The following is an 18,548-nucleotide window of genomic DNA, read 5'->3' as shown; positions in this document are numbered from 1 at the left end:
TGTACCAAATGTGAGGGGCTATGGCAACCCGGCGCTGATCACGGACACGTATCAGAGTCGCGCAAGTAAGTACTTGCATCATCCTCAGCGTTTTGTTAAACTACTAGTTAATATTTATTTATTTAAATATATCTATATTTCTTAGGTCGCGGGAAGCCGCTGGATGCGAGCAGTGCAGGACCGATCGTCGTGGAGATCCTTGGGGGAGGCCCATGCCCAGCAGTGGGCGTCGTACGGCTGATGGTGATGACCTATATTCCTTATCGAATTTTGCGGCTTGATAGTTCAGTGGGCAGCGCCCGTCTTCAACTTTTTGAAAAAGCATGTTCTATCTCGCAGAATGAGTACCACCGAATTTATTTGCAAACTCATGCCCGAGACGTAGGTAGGTACGTAGGTATTACAGGTAGGTACCTAAATTCTGGGGAATGAAAATGCGGTGAGGAAAGAAAGGCATAGAAGAAAAATATACAAAAATATTTTAGACGTATTTCAAAAACACCCTGATAGGTAGGTAGGTACCTACCATAGTCCACATGACAACCATTTGTTAATCTGCGTACCTATATGATAGTTATCGGCTGTACGTAATACACGCTCGTTTTCCCTTAAGTGGTCGACAGAACAGCAAGCCTTCATAACTTCTACTTGTACTTCTATCTTGTGGATTATGAAGTCGATCACCATCACCAACCTTATCAACCCTGGTGTCAGGGTTATTATTGAGCCGCTAAAGACCCCAGACATGGCTCATGTAAAGACTACTTACTTACAATAGTAAGTAGTAACCGGGATCAACGGCGTAACATGTCTTCCGAAGCACGGATCGTCTTACTTTCGGACAATCCGGTGATCAGCCTGTAATGGCCTAACCAAACTAGGGATCACAAAGATCTACAATACAACTCATATAAAAGAAATCTGGTTATTCAATAGTAAAATAAGCCCGGGTTTCGGAAGGCAGTTTTTCTGCAAAAAGCCAATATTATAAGTGAGTAATTTTTAAGTCAAAATCTGGTTATTTTTAAAAGAAATCCAAGGTTCAAGTCTATATAAAGTCGGATGTATGCTTCATAGGATATCTAGGCATCTAATAAGAGTGTGCAGCATTGAACAAAATCCGCAAAAGATTGAAATTCGAGATAGTTGGTTATTACTTAGGTAATTGTTATGTAAACCCAATATTTTATAACATTCTGGAATGGTTCACGGTGGAGAAAAACATGACAATAAGTATTTTTTTGTAAAGTTGATGTGCTAAAGAGGTTTTGTGTAGGTATATTGCAAATATAAAAAAAACCGGTCAAGAACGAGTCCGACTCGCTCTTGTTCGTCTGAGGGTTCCAAAGCTTTGATACCATTGAAAAACTATTGCTCCATACATCGACATAGGTCGCGATTAGGTTACCAAATGCAAATAAGTTTGTAATCGCAAATTAATTTTTTTGTGATGAAGCAACAAGATTTTCGGTCTTTTTCCTTTACGTGTGTTGCAAGACCTTCCTTCCCTTTCATGATTCTAGGTCTATGGGAAGTACGCCATAGGTTTGTTTATTTGACGTGACTTATTGTAGATTTGCCGCAGATGGCATTAACTACTTGGCCGGAGCCATAAGTTTGATTATTCTACGAAATATATGAAAATGAGGCCAAAACTGGCGATGTCTTTGGACAGCTTCAAGGGACCGCAGAAATAAGTATTAGATAATTTTAACTTGATATCTCCACGCGTTCCCGACTATAAAGTGATCCTAAAAGTGTTACCGTTTTTCCTTTTGAGGTTCGGAACCCTGAAAAGGGTCTTAATTAAGATAATAATAAAACGGTGTAAATAAGTACGTTTTATTGTTACAAAGCTTCATCACACTGTGAGGCGCGGCGCACATTCGCGGCTTCGCCTGATATACCTAACATCGTGTAGGTAAGGGCTTAGCTTATAGCGGTTGCAAACAAAGATAATACGTAATTCATCGTTTTAGTTTTCAAGTATCAAAACATTTCCATCTTCCATCAAACGAACCACGGTACAGCAACATTTTACCAGTACTTAATATTTTCTACCTGTAATTTGATTATCGATATTACTAATAAGTTTTTAGGAAAATATTGGATTTGTTATTGTAAGTACTTATTTCCTACTGGTTACAACGGCTTAAAGGGAAGGGAAAGGACACTTGTACAACATAAAATAGCTAAGTACCTATATCGCAGGCGTATTTACTTACTGTCATGTTTTAATTAGTATAAGACAGTCAGTTGTCAAAAAATATTAATATCATCATCATCAGCCCATTAACGTCCCCACTGCTGGGGCACGGGCCTTCCCTATGGATGGATAGGGAGATCGGGCCTTAAACCATCTCGCGGGCCCAGTGCGGATTGATGGTTATTAACGACTGCTAATGCAGCCGGGACCAACGGCTTAACGTGCCTTCCGAAGCACGGTGGAGCTCGAGATGAAAATTTTTTTTTGTGGTTAACTATCCTATGACCGGCCTTTGCGAAAGTTGCTTAACTTCAACAATCGCCGACCGAGCGCGTTTACCGCTGCGCCACCGAGCTCCTCACTCCTCAATATCAATCTATTTACCTATATTTTAAAGTTTAGTTGATGTACAAGGACTGCTAAACCGTGACTATTTGCAGCTGAAAAGCTGCGTCATAGTCTAGCTACAGCTACTCTGAAGCCGTTTCGGCATTAAGTTGTAATACTTAATTATTAGGTTGCCGAATGTCTTTTTCTTCTTTTTTTTCTATTTCTTTCAACTAACTTTGTTTGTGTGTATGTTTCCTCCCACCCTTGTTGGGAATGCATCAGGCATGAGTTGCTGACTACTGAGTATTTATTAGTACTTACCTAATTATAAAACCATCTAAGTATAATACTGATAAATGTATGGTTAATTGTGCGTTACACGTGACCTATTGCCAATCACCAACTATTGTTTCCAAACAAAGAAACTTCATAACTACCTACTAATTATCTATTCATAAGTATGTATACAAATCCTACTTTAGCATAAAACTACCAAAGACTCATCTCGACACTGAATAAAACGTTGCTTGTATAAAATATAACGTTACAGACACTTGTATAATTAGTAATTCAAATACTTATATCTTTATTCAGAAGGTAACATAGTTACACTTTGAATCTATATTTTTTACATAAGGAACGTACACAAATATAATCACAAATATTATAAATGGGATAGGGTATGTCTGTTTGTTTGTAACAAGTTGGTAAGACGGACCGGCGAATTGACGTGATTTTTTAAGTATAGATAGTTGAAGGAATGGAGAGTGACATAGGCTACTTTTTGTACCCCCCGCACTTCCCTAAAATGGGGGGGTGAAACTATAATTATATTCCCATATATTTAGGAATCTAAAAAGTGGTACATTAGGACAGGGGAACGGTGTTACCCCGAATTCAATGCGAGCGAAGCCGCGGGAAAAGACTAATATACATACAATGTACTTATAATGTAAATGCTTAATATAATAAAGACTATACCTACGTCCCACCCCACAGCTGGGCATATATAGGCATACCAAGGCATGCCTCGTCGATTGGAGTGGGGAGATAGAGTAATACGCTCAGACCAAAGCTATAAAGTGAGAAACTAAGTCGATCGTCATTGGGATAACATTATGGGATCCTATTAAGTACCTACCTAATTTTCAATATAATATAGAAAATACTTCGATTGAGGCCGATTTAGATATAGATCGGTGTGCCTACTTACCTTTGCTTTTTAGTTCACAATTTAAAAAGATTTGTTTGTATTTGGAATCGGTAGATGAACGGTTAATAGAAACGCTATTATACTCGTCACATAGACAATGTCACCTTGTTGATTTCCATCCAAAGCTTACGACTTTCATTACTTATTTCCATATGAACAAAATATTGTAGTGAAATTATTTACAGCGCTATTTATATTATAATGAATTTTTTGAATAGTGTTTGTGGTATTTACGGTCGTGCGGTGTTGTGGTGCTCGCCCTGCTGCCGCGATTCCCTCAAGATTTGTACCTATTTACCGTCACTGACCAGCCGTTCTACGAGAGATACCTCCAGGACAGGATTACATGAACATCCTCAAACAAAATTATGCAAAGGGAATCTGCTAGTGGTCTCCAGGCCGATGTTATGGAACCAAGTGCGCTATAAGGATACGTTTCCACGCTTTCACAGAGATCTAGATTTTCCAAATTTTGACGCGTATAGAAAAGATGAGTTTATCGACGTAACAAAAACAAGCTGGGGACAAGGAGACAAGAAGGGTGGGATTTCGTACTTTATTTCGTTTATTGGTTTAATCGGTACAATGTACGGGGCCAAGTCTCACATAACCCACTATATGACGTATATGTCAGCAGCAGCAGACGTACGCGCGATGGCGTCCATAGAAGTGGATATATCGAAAGTGGCACCAGGGGGATTTATGTCACTCAAATGGAGAGGGAAGCCGCTGTTTATTAAGAACAGGACACAGGTGGATATTGATAATGAGTCCAAGACGCCGATGTCGGCCCTGAAAGATCCCCAGACTGAAGAACAGAGGACGATTAAACCTGAATGGTTGATCGTCATAGGTATTTGCACTCACTTAGGTTGTGTGCCGATACCCAACTCGGGGGACTGGCCTGGCGGGTTCTACTGCCCGTGCCATGGCAGCCATTATGACAACATAGGTAGAGCCCGGAAGGGACCAGCGCCGACGAATTTAGAGGTTCCACCTTACAAATTTCTTACAGATACTACTGTGCTTGTAGGTTAAATGAGTAACATTTATAAAGTGCTATAATAAATTGTCTATATGTATTTCAGCCTATTTAATTATTGTTTGGACGCTGTAGCGGAAAACGTATCTGCATATACTTACTTACGCGATCATCTGCATATAATTTTAAGGTACCGAGAAACACGTTACAAGTAAAAGCCCATCGAGAAGTAGGTAGTACTCTACTGCACCCTTCTCCACGCAATGCAGAATGGCTGTATCATCAGCGACAGTTCAGTCTTTGGGGATTTGACAATATCAATTCTTCTTGTATCGTGTGGGTTGTGAGGTGAATTACCAACCTCATCAACCCTGGTTCCAGTAATGAGAGCGTCGGGTTGCACGCCGTAACCAAACGTTCTATTTGGGAAAGGTCTCATGGGTAATAGGTAAATGTGGACGAGATGATTTGGTACTGACCTCCGTGGGACTGACTCACTGACTGACAATATTATATCCCCATCGAGAATCAAACACAGATCTGTTTTTGAAATTGGCGCATATAGAATAGCTTCGACGGCCACACGAATGTAAGTATTATAATAAGCAAATAATTAGAGATAAATCTCAATCTAATCCTTTCCGGCTAGGATTGATGACCTAAGAAATAATGCTGTGGCTGTATAGCTATGAGGTCACACTCTGTACTAAGAAAAGAAATTATAAAAACAAACAGTGGACTCTATGGTTTGTATAGTGATGTGCGAACACAGACTGTTAATACCTGTTACGTTACGATACGAATTACACTAACACTAAAGTAGATTTATATTATATTGTGTTTGTCCGCTATACTGGGTGTTAGTGACATCGTAACGAATACTGAGAGGGATGATTCAGACCATGATTCTGAGTTAATATCTAGTGGAATTTTCCGTCGCAAAATTCATGAAATTTTGAGTTTTGTTTTTAATTATTTTCAATTCCATATTGTGCTTTTAGCTGCATAGAACCCAAATTTCAATAAAAAAAACAATAATGACAAATTATCGAAAATTTTCGATGTAATGGAGACAACAGCTGCTCGAACGGGTCAACGGCCACACGCACCGCGCGCCGCGCGCCCCGCTCCGCACGCCCCGCTCCGCGCGCCCCGCGCCGCACGCCGCCGGCGGCGGCGCGGCGGCGGCGCGGGCTACAAAGTAGGCACTACGAACCGATCCTATTCCTTTCTCTGTCTATCGTAAATTATAAATTTATTTTATTCTTATTCTTAAATGGACGGATAATCAACAGGCATAAAATTTATGGAATACACGTCAATTTTAAGCAGAAATCTAAAACAACCGACAGAACTAAGTTGACAGCACACGTCAAACGGTTTGCATACCAGCGAGATACCTTTTTGATTCGACCGGGTTATTCATTCATTTACTCATAGGAATCGGGGCCATTATCTACCTGAAACAGTAAATAATTGTATTCTTTGTTGTCATTAGAATAACTAACAACCAACTAACACAACCACCACAGATTAGGTAATTAGTTACCTACTATGTCAACCATCCACCAACTTAGTATGTAAGTACCTACGCAAAACCTCGCTACACAAAAATCGAGCGAGATCGCGTCTAGAATTGGGCGGACACTCCGCCAGAGTGTTGCCTATCGATATTCTATCGATACCTAGTTAAAAAAAAACCAATAGTAGGTACCTATCGATAGATCTTTTAGATCAATACCCATTATTGTTACAAAGCAAGACCTATCGGTACTATCGCTGGTATCGATCTAAATGTACTATCACTACTTTCGATAGTTTAGACAATTTTCAAGTTCAACAATTGATAATCTACCTATCGATAGTTCGGCAACTCCGCCGCGTAGGCAATGTCGGCATGTTGAAAGAAAAAAATTGTCCGAGAGGAGTGATCTTATTTTTCTTGTTACATGTTGGTACCGAGGTACTAAGTACATACTAAGTTATTCGTGTTTTAAATCTCATTGTTAAATCATCAGTAAAGAACTAATTAAACCTATCCTGTTCTGTGTACAATATTCATGTAACGGCTACGTGCTTACATAAGTACCTAGTAGACGGGAGCAACGACTTAACGTACCTTCCGAAGCACGGATCATTTTACTTTCGGACAATCAGGTGATCAGCCTGTAACGTCCCAACCAAAGGCCTTATAAACAGATTTTTGTGATATGTCCCCACCGGAATACGAACCCGGACCCTCCGCATCCCATCGCTCAACCACTGGACCACATAGGCCAAGAAGGTTCTAAGACATAATTAAAGGATCCTGGGACGCAAGACCTCCGAGTTAGGGCTTGTTTGATCTGTCTTGATGGATACTCGGACGTGAATAGCCTCACGGATCAAGGGCAACGCGCGCCAATAAAGTAGGCATTACGAACAGATACTAGGTATTTCTTTGAGTTGATAGGTATCAAGTGAAGTTTCCTGTCGCCAAATTCATAAAAAAATTAGATTTTTTTCAGTCCCATATTGTGTTTTAAGCTGCATAGAACGCACATTTAAAATAAACAAATAAAAATTACTAATTATTAAATTTTATCAATGTCATCAATAATAATAATAACGTATCTACAACTTCAGCTATGCGCAGGTGAATAGCCGGCGCACGGGTCAAGGGCAACGCTCGCCAATAAAGTAGGCATACGAACAGATACTATTTCTTTCTCTGTCACTTGCACCATAAACATACTTCTCTCTCTCTGTCTAGTCGTCGGCTCGACTCGGCCGCGGCCGGCGCGTCGTCGGCGCGCCTTTGATGCTTTGCGCTAACGCCGCCGCGCGCTTCCGCTCAGTCGAATACTAAGCTTGACCCGAATCGCGTGATGTTTTACGAGGATATTTTTTTCGTGTTTGTGAGTGTTTTGTGTTTGTTTTATTCTGTAAATGAGTAGTGTCGACTATGATGATAGATCATAGACCATTTACTGCACAAAAGTATGGAAGATTGTTGACGTTTATTAAAGAGCAAGGTGTTGTGTTTGTGAGTGCGTGTGATACCTACCTACCGCGGAGGAAACGCGATGTTGCATACCTACGTGACGTGACATGTTCTAGGGTACCTACCTAGGTACTTCATCCGCAGGAATAACAATTAAGGTAAGGCAAGAGTAGGGTTTTTATTGTTAATAAGTTAGGAACGTTTTAATAACTGGTAGGTAGGTACCGTGCGTGAAAAATCGTGGCAGTAGGTGTTCTACTTCAACAAACTCAACATTTTTAAACGTTGCACCACTAAGCATCTAAATACAAGAGAATGAAAACTCCTACCTAGATACAACATCGTATCACGCACGCACGCGTAACGTAGCCGTGCGTAGGTTTAACGTCTGTGTGCCGCGTTGTTCGACTTACATTGCGGCACAGTAAAAATTCAAAATCTTAATTAAACATTTGCGACAAGAAAAACACCCACCATCGTTTTTAGTACAATCAAATAGGCGTTCCATTTTTTTTTTCGTTACGATGTCCCTAACACCCTGTATATGTGTATGTACATCTGAACTTGAACTTGATAGCATTTAACAAATGAGGACTGACCAGAAGTGTCTTGGTTGTCTGCAGGTTATCGGCTATGTGACGTCACACTAAATTCGATGTGGCACCCTCTAGAGGACATACCTACTGATAAAGTAAAAACAAAGTGCAAGAAAGTCCTCCCGACCCGATGGGTACCAAATGAAAGGACATTATTAGCAATTTTCAAATCTCTCATTTTTGCAATATACAGGCCACATCATAAAAAAAGAATAACATATACTAATTGACATTTCACCTCGCATCAATTCGTGCTGATGCCGAGCTAGATTTTCAGACACAGTGAGTTCTGTGTAAATAATAAAATAGATTTGCCAAGTTAAGGTTATTAGGTATTATGTAATCTTTAACATTTTTGATCGAAAATATAAATATTCATATCAACAGACAGATTTTGCATACACAATGACGGACGTTCCAGGCCACGTTTCTTAATAAAAAAGACGTGTGGCACTCGGGGACTGCCGCGGTAAAGCTATTGCATATCATTTTGTATCAACTTATGCATATGCAATTATAATTATTTATTTATTTTATTCATGCAGTATTACTTTTTCTTTGATATTAATTCAAGTTACACTTTTTGAGCGTGGTGACCGATAAGAAAACATTTTTTTTCCTGTTATTAAATAAATAAAAAGTTAAAATTGTTTAAAATACGTCGTACAATACGTCTAATCGCAAGCACACCACGCGGTGTCAACAACGCCGTGTCGAAGACTGCCAAACTGAAACGACGTTAGACGATGCACGGCTTTCAAGCCGCACCTCCGTGTCTATCGGAGTGGGGAGCGTGAGGTTTTTTCGTTACGGAATTTCTGGATTCGGTCCCCGCGCTCAAGACCCGCGATAGAAGCTATGCAATAGCTTAAAATATAGATGGCGCTTTATTGCTGGCTTCGTTTAACCTTCTAATTTCCTAAATTTTAGACATGTACATCTTTTATAATTTTATTGCGGCATAAAATGATGACCTTTCTTATTACACTCAGACACAACACATCTTCCAACCATTATTATCCTGCTCAAGCTATGCAACAACACAACACACACATAATTCTATAAGTCGATCCAAAAATCAAGCAACTTTTATCTTGGCTACCAAAAATATTTAGGTAGGTAGATGCATCAGATATAGGTATAAAAAGTATAGTGAAATTGTACCCACCGGAGAGCATTCAGCATCGGGCGCTGTGGATTGGGTAGGGTAATGAGTCCATAAGTCAAATATAACTGAGTAAATACATGGTAAATACAAAATAATTGGCGTTACATCGCATTACTATTTACGAAGTTACTAGTTACGAAGATCGGGTCAATCCTACACTATTCTCAAATAATATGTCAAACGCGTCCGTCAAACAAGTTCTCAGTCACTTGTCAGTTGTCAGACATGTCACAGAATTCAGTCAGTCGGACAGATTACATATTTGTATACGTTTCGCTAGCGTAAATCGTCTGTCGCCTACGCTCATTGAACAATTCGGGTCATATTTTTTAAATACTATTTTATATAATACGGAAAAAGTGTAATAAACGGTGTATTAAAATTAGACTTTGTTCCTCTGAAACGTTTGTTTCATCACACCTACATAGATACTAGATTGGTTTTTATTGGAACAACTGGCATTTTAATATTCCGGTTTCATGTAATTGTAATAATTAAATAGCGGCGTATGGTTTACCTTTCACAATATACCTACATACAATGTTGGTGTGAAACGAAGAACTTTGAAGCCACAAATTTCATATGTCGTCCTTTAGAGGAAGAGGTAAAAGCATGGGCAAAATAAATAATTCTTTCCTATGGGGAATAATTTTTGCTTCAGCGACATGGAGTATATCCTTATATCTTTATTGGCTGTTGAATATGAGTGGTAAGTATTCATGTTTTGGGCACCTATGTACAACAACTCTGTCTACAATCCCTATAGCAGCCGTCCGAACCATAAATCATTAGAATATCCAGCCACTCTTGGTACTGATTTGTTTTCTAAGCTAGTTATTTAATTGCATATTGAATCGGGTCTATATCAGAATACATAATTTAAAATAGCGAATTCGTCAATTTCTAATCAATAAAAATCGTAAGTAATGTTTTTGTAGAATCAACTTATATTTTCAGGTAAATTAGATAAATAATGAAAATACACATAAATATTAAAAGGCATACAATTAATACTAACAATTAAAAAACATTATCTTTGTTTAAGTGTAATATATAACTAATACCTGATAACAATCATAATTGAAGTTGGCAAAATTGGGGTCTGGCATCTGCCGGCTGCTACTAAGGCACTCTCTCACCACTTCACTCATTCTGCTCATGCGCTGCTTTTATCAGCATAGGTATTAACCTAACTGATTGGGTAACAAAGTAGACCTAGCTCAAAATGAAAACCTAGAAAAAACTTTATTCAAGATATTCAAGATATAGGTTTTCAAAGTTTCATAATATAAAAATTGTAAAGTATAGTTTTGCTAGTTATGTTTATAAAATTATATATGGATTTTCATAGTTATAGCAAGTAACAGTACATTTTGGCAAGTCTGTAATGGATTTTCGAAACTTACGGTTCAAAAGGCCACATCAAAGTAATTCATCTAAAAAGCAATTTTGCAATTTGAGATTTGCACTTAATAAAGTGCAATGCAAACTGATGTCAAATATCATTATTGCTTTTTTAGATGAATTGCTTTATTGTGGCCTTTTTAAACTCCCAGGTGTTTTAATGTATGGAATTCGAGTAAATACTTGCTGAATATAATACACACCACCAATAGCTTACATACATGGTATAAGTATTTTTTTAAAGTTATATTTTAGTAAAAGTTATGTTGCTTGTAGTTGTACGGTTTCTTTCACTTTACTAGGTATGTTGTTTGTAGGTCCCAACCACACAAGTGGTTGAATATTAAAATAGTGTAGTTATTAAGGTTTTATCTACATTTCATTCATATAGTTCTGCCAATATGTTAAGAGAATCTTAATGTATGTCAAGTAGTAGTATGCAGATAACCCCCAATTAACCAGGCGTCAATACTGTCAATCAGTCATAATAATTATATTATTAATTAATCACATGCTATAAATGAACAATAAAAGGTAATTTATTGCACCTACTACTATCTTTTTATTTGACTTGGTTAAGGATATATTATAAAATGCTAATCAAGGTACAGTAGCCATTCTGAGGTGTTCAAAAATCAATATCATTATCAATCTTTTGTTTTCGTCTGGTTCTCCCTTCGCGGGTTGGAAGGTCAGACAGGCAATTGCTTCTAACTAAAACACTAGAGATGATGAATTGTATGATGGTACACAGAAAATATTTTCAAACAAGAAAATGTTTTCACATATCATACCCACAAGTACCTACCTACCTGATGTAACTACATCCTAAAATAGCCTATGCTTTAGCAACAAACACATTTATTGAGTAAATTCGTTTTTGATTATATGTTTGAATGTTTTTTGCATCTATACTTTAGTATATTCATACAATTCTCAATGGTAGATCCCAGGCTTCTTTATATTTATGTTACACCTGATGTGTAACATTTTATAGATTACACATAAAAAATGACAAAATGTGCTATAAATTGTGTTTTTAGGGGACAGTATTCCAAATGCAGAAAGTAAGATGCATTACCGTTTAGTGAATATGGATGAAAAGGATCGGATGAAGAATAATGATAAATCTATTGCAGCGTTGGAAGGCAAAAATTTGTTATTTGACAGCCCCCAATCTGTCAATGATAATTTTGCGGGCAATAATTGGAAGTATCACAAAATCAGATCTGACTATCAGAGAAAAATGATGTTGAAAGAAAAATTTGCCAAACAACTCGGTATGAAGCTTTCTGCCAAGCCTGATAAGAGTTTAGGTAAATATATTTTTGATGTAACGTAAACAAAATAATGTGTTTGTGTAATTAAGACGCTATCAAAAAAACCTATAAATGTTTTTTATTATTTGGGCAGTTTTATCAAGTAAAAAAAAATTATTGGGTATCATTTCAGATAACCAATTTGGATTAATTCGTAATGCTGAAGATGTAAGGATTCGAGATAAAGGATACAGCATGCATGCATTCAACACTTTAATTTCTCAAAGAATTGGAAATTATAGAGGCTTACCTGACACTAGGAACAAATTGTAAGTTAAATACCCATAGTATTATTAGCTCAAAAAAATCTCATTTACTAGGTAAGTGTTCTTTAACTATACCTACCTATTTAAGTACTAATATTATTTTTTATTTCTCAGATGTCGCGTCCGCAAGTATTCAGAGAAACTTCCAAAAGCTTCTATAATAATATGTTTTTACAATGAGCACTTTGAAACTCTTATGCGTTCCATACATTCTATTTTGGACAGAACAGATCAGAGGCATATGAAAGAAATAATATTGGTTGATGACTATAGTGACATAGATGGACTTCATGATAAGGTGCAAAAGGCTGTGAACCAGTTAAACAGTAAATTTCGTAAAGAAGAAGAAATGTTGGAAACTAATAATATCGACACTGACAATATTGTTGATTATATTAATGATGACAATAATTTAGATAAGAAAACTACAGAGAAGAATTATGCAAAGTTGTCTAAAAATGGTTTGAACATACGTCTCTTGAGGACCAGCAAAAGAGAAGGTCTCATTCGGGCACGGTTGTATGGAGCTGACAATAGTGTGGGTGAGGTGAGTGTTTATTTTCCAGATTCCAGTCTTTGTTCTTTCAACCAACACAGTAAATCTAAAGTAATCTACTTTTTATTTGTATATAAGTTAAAGGACTTTTTATGTAACAGGTACTTATATTCCTCGACTCACACATAGAGGTGAATGTTGAGTGGTTGCCTCCGCTGCTGTCCCGTCTTGTTGAAGGCGTGGACGGGGTCAACGTCCGGTACTCCCCCCGGGCGGCGGCTCCTGTCATCGACGTCATCAACGCAGACACCTTCGAGTACGCGGCCAGCCCACTGGTCCGAGGCGGCTTCAATTGGGGTCTCCATTTCAAATGGGATAACCTACCTAAAGGAACTTTAAAGAGTAAGTTTAATTTTTAACCAGTTCAGTATTGCCAGATAGCATTCTCGGCAGCACTCAGCTTCTCCTGCGTACAGGCGTCAGGGCACGCAGAGCAAGACTTCAGGTGAGCCATAGTCTCTGACGTATACCGTGGTACTGTGGTAAATGTGTCGTTCGATTAGCACCACACACTGGTCAAGTATAGGATCTCGAGAATAAGTCAAAGGACGTGAGCGACTCTAACTCCCTGAAATCCAGTAGAATGTAAGCTGATGAAATCAGAAATCAGAATCATTTATTCAACGTAATTATCATGGATAAACTTGTTGAAGGTCAATGTAACATTTTTGAATTTACGTCATTTCGCAAGGTGTGCTGAGGAGAAGAAATGACAAGAAACTGCAACAGCAACACATCTTTTAAAAACCAATGAGGATATACATTACAAGTTATTTAATAACTAGAGGAACACATTCAATACCAGACATTTTTATCATTTAGGTAGTCATTAATCTGTGATGACAGTGTGCTACGCAGGATGTGATGACAGTAGCCCGTCTTTTCCAGCTGATGAGGACTTCGTGAAACCTATAAAGTCTCCGACGATGGCTGGAGGGCTGTTTGCTATTTATCGCGAATACTTCAACAGCATTGGCAAATATGACGCCGGGATGAACGTGTGGGGCGGCGAAAACTTGGAAATATCGTTTAGGGTATGTTTTTAATGATTTTTCTTTATGCACTCTTATAAGTTCAAAAAAGTGTAAAGTAAGTGTAAGTGTGTAAAGTATTTGTTATGTTATGTTATGTTATGTTATGTTATGTAAAGTTCATGTTAGAGAAGACCAAAGATCGATTTTTACGATCGCAGAAATATCTAGTAATAATATCAAATGTTGTATGTATATACGTATATATGATGCTTTCAGATATGGATGTGTGGTGGCACATTGGAGTTGATTCCTTGCAGTCGTGTTGGCCACGTTTTCAGGAAAAGGCGGCCTTATGGTCTGGGCGAGAAAGAAGATTATATGCTGCACAATTCCATGCGTATGGCGAAAGTATGGATGGACGATTATGTTGTAAGTACCTGGCTAACGCCTGTATTTTACATGAACTAATTTACTATTTGATAATTATACTTAGTTATGTCTAAATAAAATCGAGATGCTAAATAGCTTGGTTCTATCATATTCTATAATGGTTCTAGGTTTTTATTTAGTTCATATTTTTTTGCTATATTGAGTTATGCTCTTGTTGTGCTCCATATCTCCTGTACTTGATTGAGGAATGGTGTTTTACAAAAAAAAAACAATGTTAATAGTCATTGTAAAGTCTGTCGATGCCTATGCTGTTTAATTCTAATTTCTGTTGAAAACTAAAGCATTATATTGTAAAAAGAAAAGATTACATAAAGCCATTGTTCTTTTGGGTTTCCTTCCATCCTTCATCTGGGCATCCTTCATTCGAAGGATGCCTTGAATGAATATTCAACCTCCTTCTTTTTTGAAGTCGGTTAACAGTTAAAAAGACTATATTATTATAGACTTCCTATTGATCGAAAATACTTAAAAGAATACTTTTGTACAATGTTTGCAATTTTGATCATTGATCGAGCATAATTGTATTGTATCCTCGTGGTAATTGTTCTTTTATTGATGTACCTAAATATATCTTCTTAAGGTTGAACCTTAAAGTAATTATTTACAAAACAAGTGTGCCATAATTAATTTTTAGTCATTTTAAAATATTAAACGAAAACAATAAGAAACCGTGTTGGTTGTTTGTTTACTAAAAATTTCAATCTACCTTGTGCAAATTATACGCATTACCTGTTAGTGTTATTGAAATTATTATTTCCAGAAAAAGGTGATAGAGCAGAATCCGCAAGCAGCCCACGTGGATACAGGCGACTTATCAGAAAGACAGGCTCTGCGAAACAGTTTGAAATGCAAGTCCTTTAAATGGTACTTGGAAAACGTGTACCCAGAGCTTGAGAGGGGCGAAGACACGGCTGCGAAGAGGAGGATGGCTGCACTCAACGACCCTGAGAAGAATAAGTTCCAGCCGTGGCATTCGCGGTAATTTTTATTTAAATGGAAAATTCCACTTGATATTAACTCAGAATCATGGTCTGAATCATCCCTCAAAGTTTTCGTTACGATGTCACTAACACCGTGTATTGTTATGTTATCTCACTCCAATATGGTGAAGAAAATCACAGTACTCTGATCGGTACTGACGGCTGAGCGAACAGTTGCTATATCTGTTTATTTACTTGCTTTGCGAAAGATATAAGCAGTGCAATTTATTTAATTTTACATAGATAAAATTATCTTGCGATTATGATTATTTTATTCAGTTTTGCATAAAAATGTCTTGATATACTGATCACCTGTATTTCAACACCATCTTAGGGAAAGTAACTGCAAGACACTCATTACTTCTGGCTACCTACCCCGTTGGCGATCACGGGCGTGAAATTATAATCTTATTTTAAGTTATACCTGTCGTTTTATTATAGGAAAGAGACGGGTAGGCTAGAATATGAGACACACGTCAATTTAAGGAAGAAACCTTCAAAAACCCTTTCAACATTTTAACGATGGCGAGTATTTGGACAGAATTAAGTTTTGACAGCTGTCAGGCATATTGCATTTATGGCAAATAAAGAATCTTATCTTAAGTTTTTACCTAGAGTGTGGTATAACTTTTTATATTTATTTTTGACTAGTGGCCAACAATATCCCCAACCATAATAATAGAAATAATATTTGATATTTGATGGAATGCCGTGCGAAATAGTATAAAACATATACAGACAAAAACACACAGAAAGAGCCGTTGCTAACCGACAATTTCCACTAGGAAAATCCCAAGGGGAAAGAAATAAACTTGTTAGAAATAGTTCGTACGCCGCATTACTGTTGTTTGTGGGTCGCATGTTCATTTGTTTGTTCTCGCGTCACACTGAGTACTGCAGGGTGGAAGGCAAGAGGGAAACCACTGCCTTATGTTTCCCTATAAAAGTAGCATAGAGAATGCTACACTGACAAGAGCGTGGCTCTTAAATTAGTGTGTGATGTTCATTTGAAGTTTTTTTTAACATATTTTACGTTGTTATTGTTTTAGTAAACGCAACTATACGGATTCGTACCAAATCCGGCTGAAGAACACATCATTGTGCATACAGAGCGCTAAAGACATTAAGACCAAAGGCAGTGGGCTGGTTTTAGCGAACTGCATCAGGACTTTGAACCAGGTATGTGTATTAATCTTCTATCAAATCAAACCAAATGAAATATACTTTATTGCACACAAACAAAATATACCTACAAACATTTAGCAACAGTACAAACGGGCGGCCTGGTCTTCTTATACCATGATCCAGACATAACTTCGAAAACAATTTAGAATACCATTGGTTTATTCCCGTGAGAGTCAAGCATTCACCTGTTGTTTATAAATTTCCATGCACTCTATGCTCGGAAAAGGAAATCAGCGTATACTAATTCTATTGTCTGTGAGAAAATATAAAAATTAAATATTATTCTACGTTGAAACAATAGCTATTATATCGAAATACATGTAACTAAATGTTGTATAGAAAAGTAAACATTGGTTTAAAATAACTTAGCAACGCTCCCGGTACAATGGTGCAGATTCATGTAGCCACAATCTAATTTTAAGTTATCCCTGTATTTTTTTTATCTACTGAAAAGGAAAGGGACGGGTAATCGACATGCATAAAATTTATGGAACACACGTCAATTTTATGCAGAAATTAAAAACAACCCGCTTATGATTTTACGTCGGCCAATAACCCGACAGAATTGAGTTGACAGCACACGTCAAACGGTTTGTATGCTAGCGAGAACTCTGTTTCGTTCGCCCGGGTTATCTTTCATTCACTCGTTTATCATAAAATTTATTAACACAATGTAACGTACATCATTACGGGGTAACCTAATGCTCTGTATATCTGATCATCATCAGAAGACAACTTCACATGGGACACCTAAGATGGATTTGGGAAAAAGCTGGACTTTTTTGCCTTCGTTGTTATTTTAATGATTTTCGTTTGTAAGTGGAAAAATAGACGCATTGGAATACGCCTTTTTATTTTCAGATTTGGTTCGAGACTGCACGTCACGAGCTAGTGTTGGGCCGCACATTATGTCTGGATGCGTCGAACAATGTGGCGCCATCTCTCGGCAAGTGCCATGAACTCGGGGGGTCGCAGGAGTGGAAGCATAAAGGCTCTGTAAGTTGAATTATTGGTTATTGGGCCTCCCCCAACATGGAACCACCCGGTGGGCTCGACCTCGTTAGTGGCACCACGGACTTACATCATCATCGGGCTCACGGAGGGGCGATCTCTCCCGCCGTGTCCCACTCCCGTGCCACCCCCGTTTCTGCGGGCGGCGAGTGCGGCCATATCGTGGAGGCATAGCCAGAAGAAACCACACGCCTTCTTTATTATTTATATACTGCGACTACAAGCATGCAGTATGCTAAATAAAATTACAGAAGATCATCCGAACGCTTTCCAATTTCGGCGTAATTACCCTTAAGTCTTTTATTTAGGAAGTTTTGTACACATGCACCAATGAGTTATTAATTTATTTTAAGAGCAGCTTTCACTAACATAGTTGGCTCGACGTTTGTAGACGGCGATAAAGCACGTTAGTCTAACAGAAAGCTCAGTGAGTGTTGGGTACTTAGTTCATTTTGCGATAGATGTATCTCTGACTCCGTCATTGGGACAGTCGTGAGCTTAAGTTATAAAGTGCATTTTATTGTTTTCAGGCCGGTAGTCCCGTGTACAATACTGCGGCAGGCATGTGCCTGGGAGTAGAACGAGCTTACCGAGGGGAACCGTTGCTGATGGTTATATGCGACAACCAAGCCACCAACCAGTGGGACTTCATCAGATCTTAACTCCGCTTTACGGTACCCCTGCTACGTTCTATTACGCTTATTAGCACCTATACACTTTTGTTATTATATTGCTGCCGCCTATATTGTACAGTCATGAGCAATATAATGTACCCACTTTAGGACTCTGTCGCACTAACATATTTGACATTTAATGAGACTTACAGTTCAATTTGTCAAAAAAGTTAATGTGACATGGTACCAAAGTGTATACATATTAATGCTCGTGACCGTACAGCCAGTATCCGGAAAACTTCAGCAAAACT

General features: G+C 38.0%; 2 protein-coding genes across 2 annotated transcripts; both read left to right on the top strand.

The window, feature by feature from the left end:
• Nucleotides 1-4,112: 4,112 nt before the first annotated feature.
• LOC126379962 (cytochrome b-c1 complex subunit Rieske, mitochondrial-like) lies at nucleotides 4,113-4,787 on the top strand. The gene has a single exon (XM_050029004.1). The coding sequence runs from the start codon at nucleotides 4,152-4,154 to the stop codon at nucleotides 4,785-4,787; it is 636 nt and encodes a 211-aa protein (XP_049884961.1). The 5' UTR covers nucleotides 4,113-4,151.
• Nucleotides 4,788-9,702: 4,915 nt separating this feature from the next.
• Nucleotides 9,703-18,548, top strand: LOC126379959 (polypeptide N-acetylgalactosaminyltransferase 35A). Its single transcript, XM_050028997.1, has 11 exons — nucleotides 9,703-10,187; nucleotides 11,926-12,198; nucleotides 12,335-12,470; nucleotides 12,582-13,014; nucleotides 13,125-13,365; nucleotides 13,912-14,057; nucleotides 14,274-14,426; nucleotides 15,208-15,425; nucleotides 16,477-16,606; nucleotides 17,474-17,608; nucleotides 18,154-18,548. Exons 1-11 carry the CDS (start codon nucleotides 10,061-10,063, stop codon nucleotides 18,283-18,285), a joined length of 2,124 nt encoding a protein of 707 aa, XP_049884954.1. The 5' UTR covers nucleotides 9,703-10,060; the 3' UTR covers nucleotides 18,286-18,548.

Source organism: Pectinophora gossypiella, chromosome Z, assembly GCF_024362695.1.
Source record: "Pectinophora gossypiella chromosome Z, ilPecGoss1.1, whole genome shotgun sequence".
NCBI lineage: Eukaryota > Metazoa > Arthropoda > Insecta > Lepidoptera > Gelechiidae > Pectinophora > Pectinophora gossypiella.
This window is presented reverse-complemented; position numbering and strand designations above follow the sequence as displayed.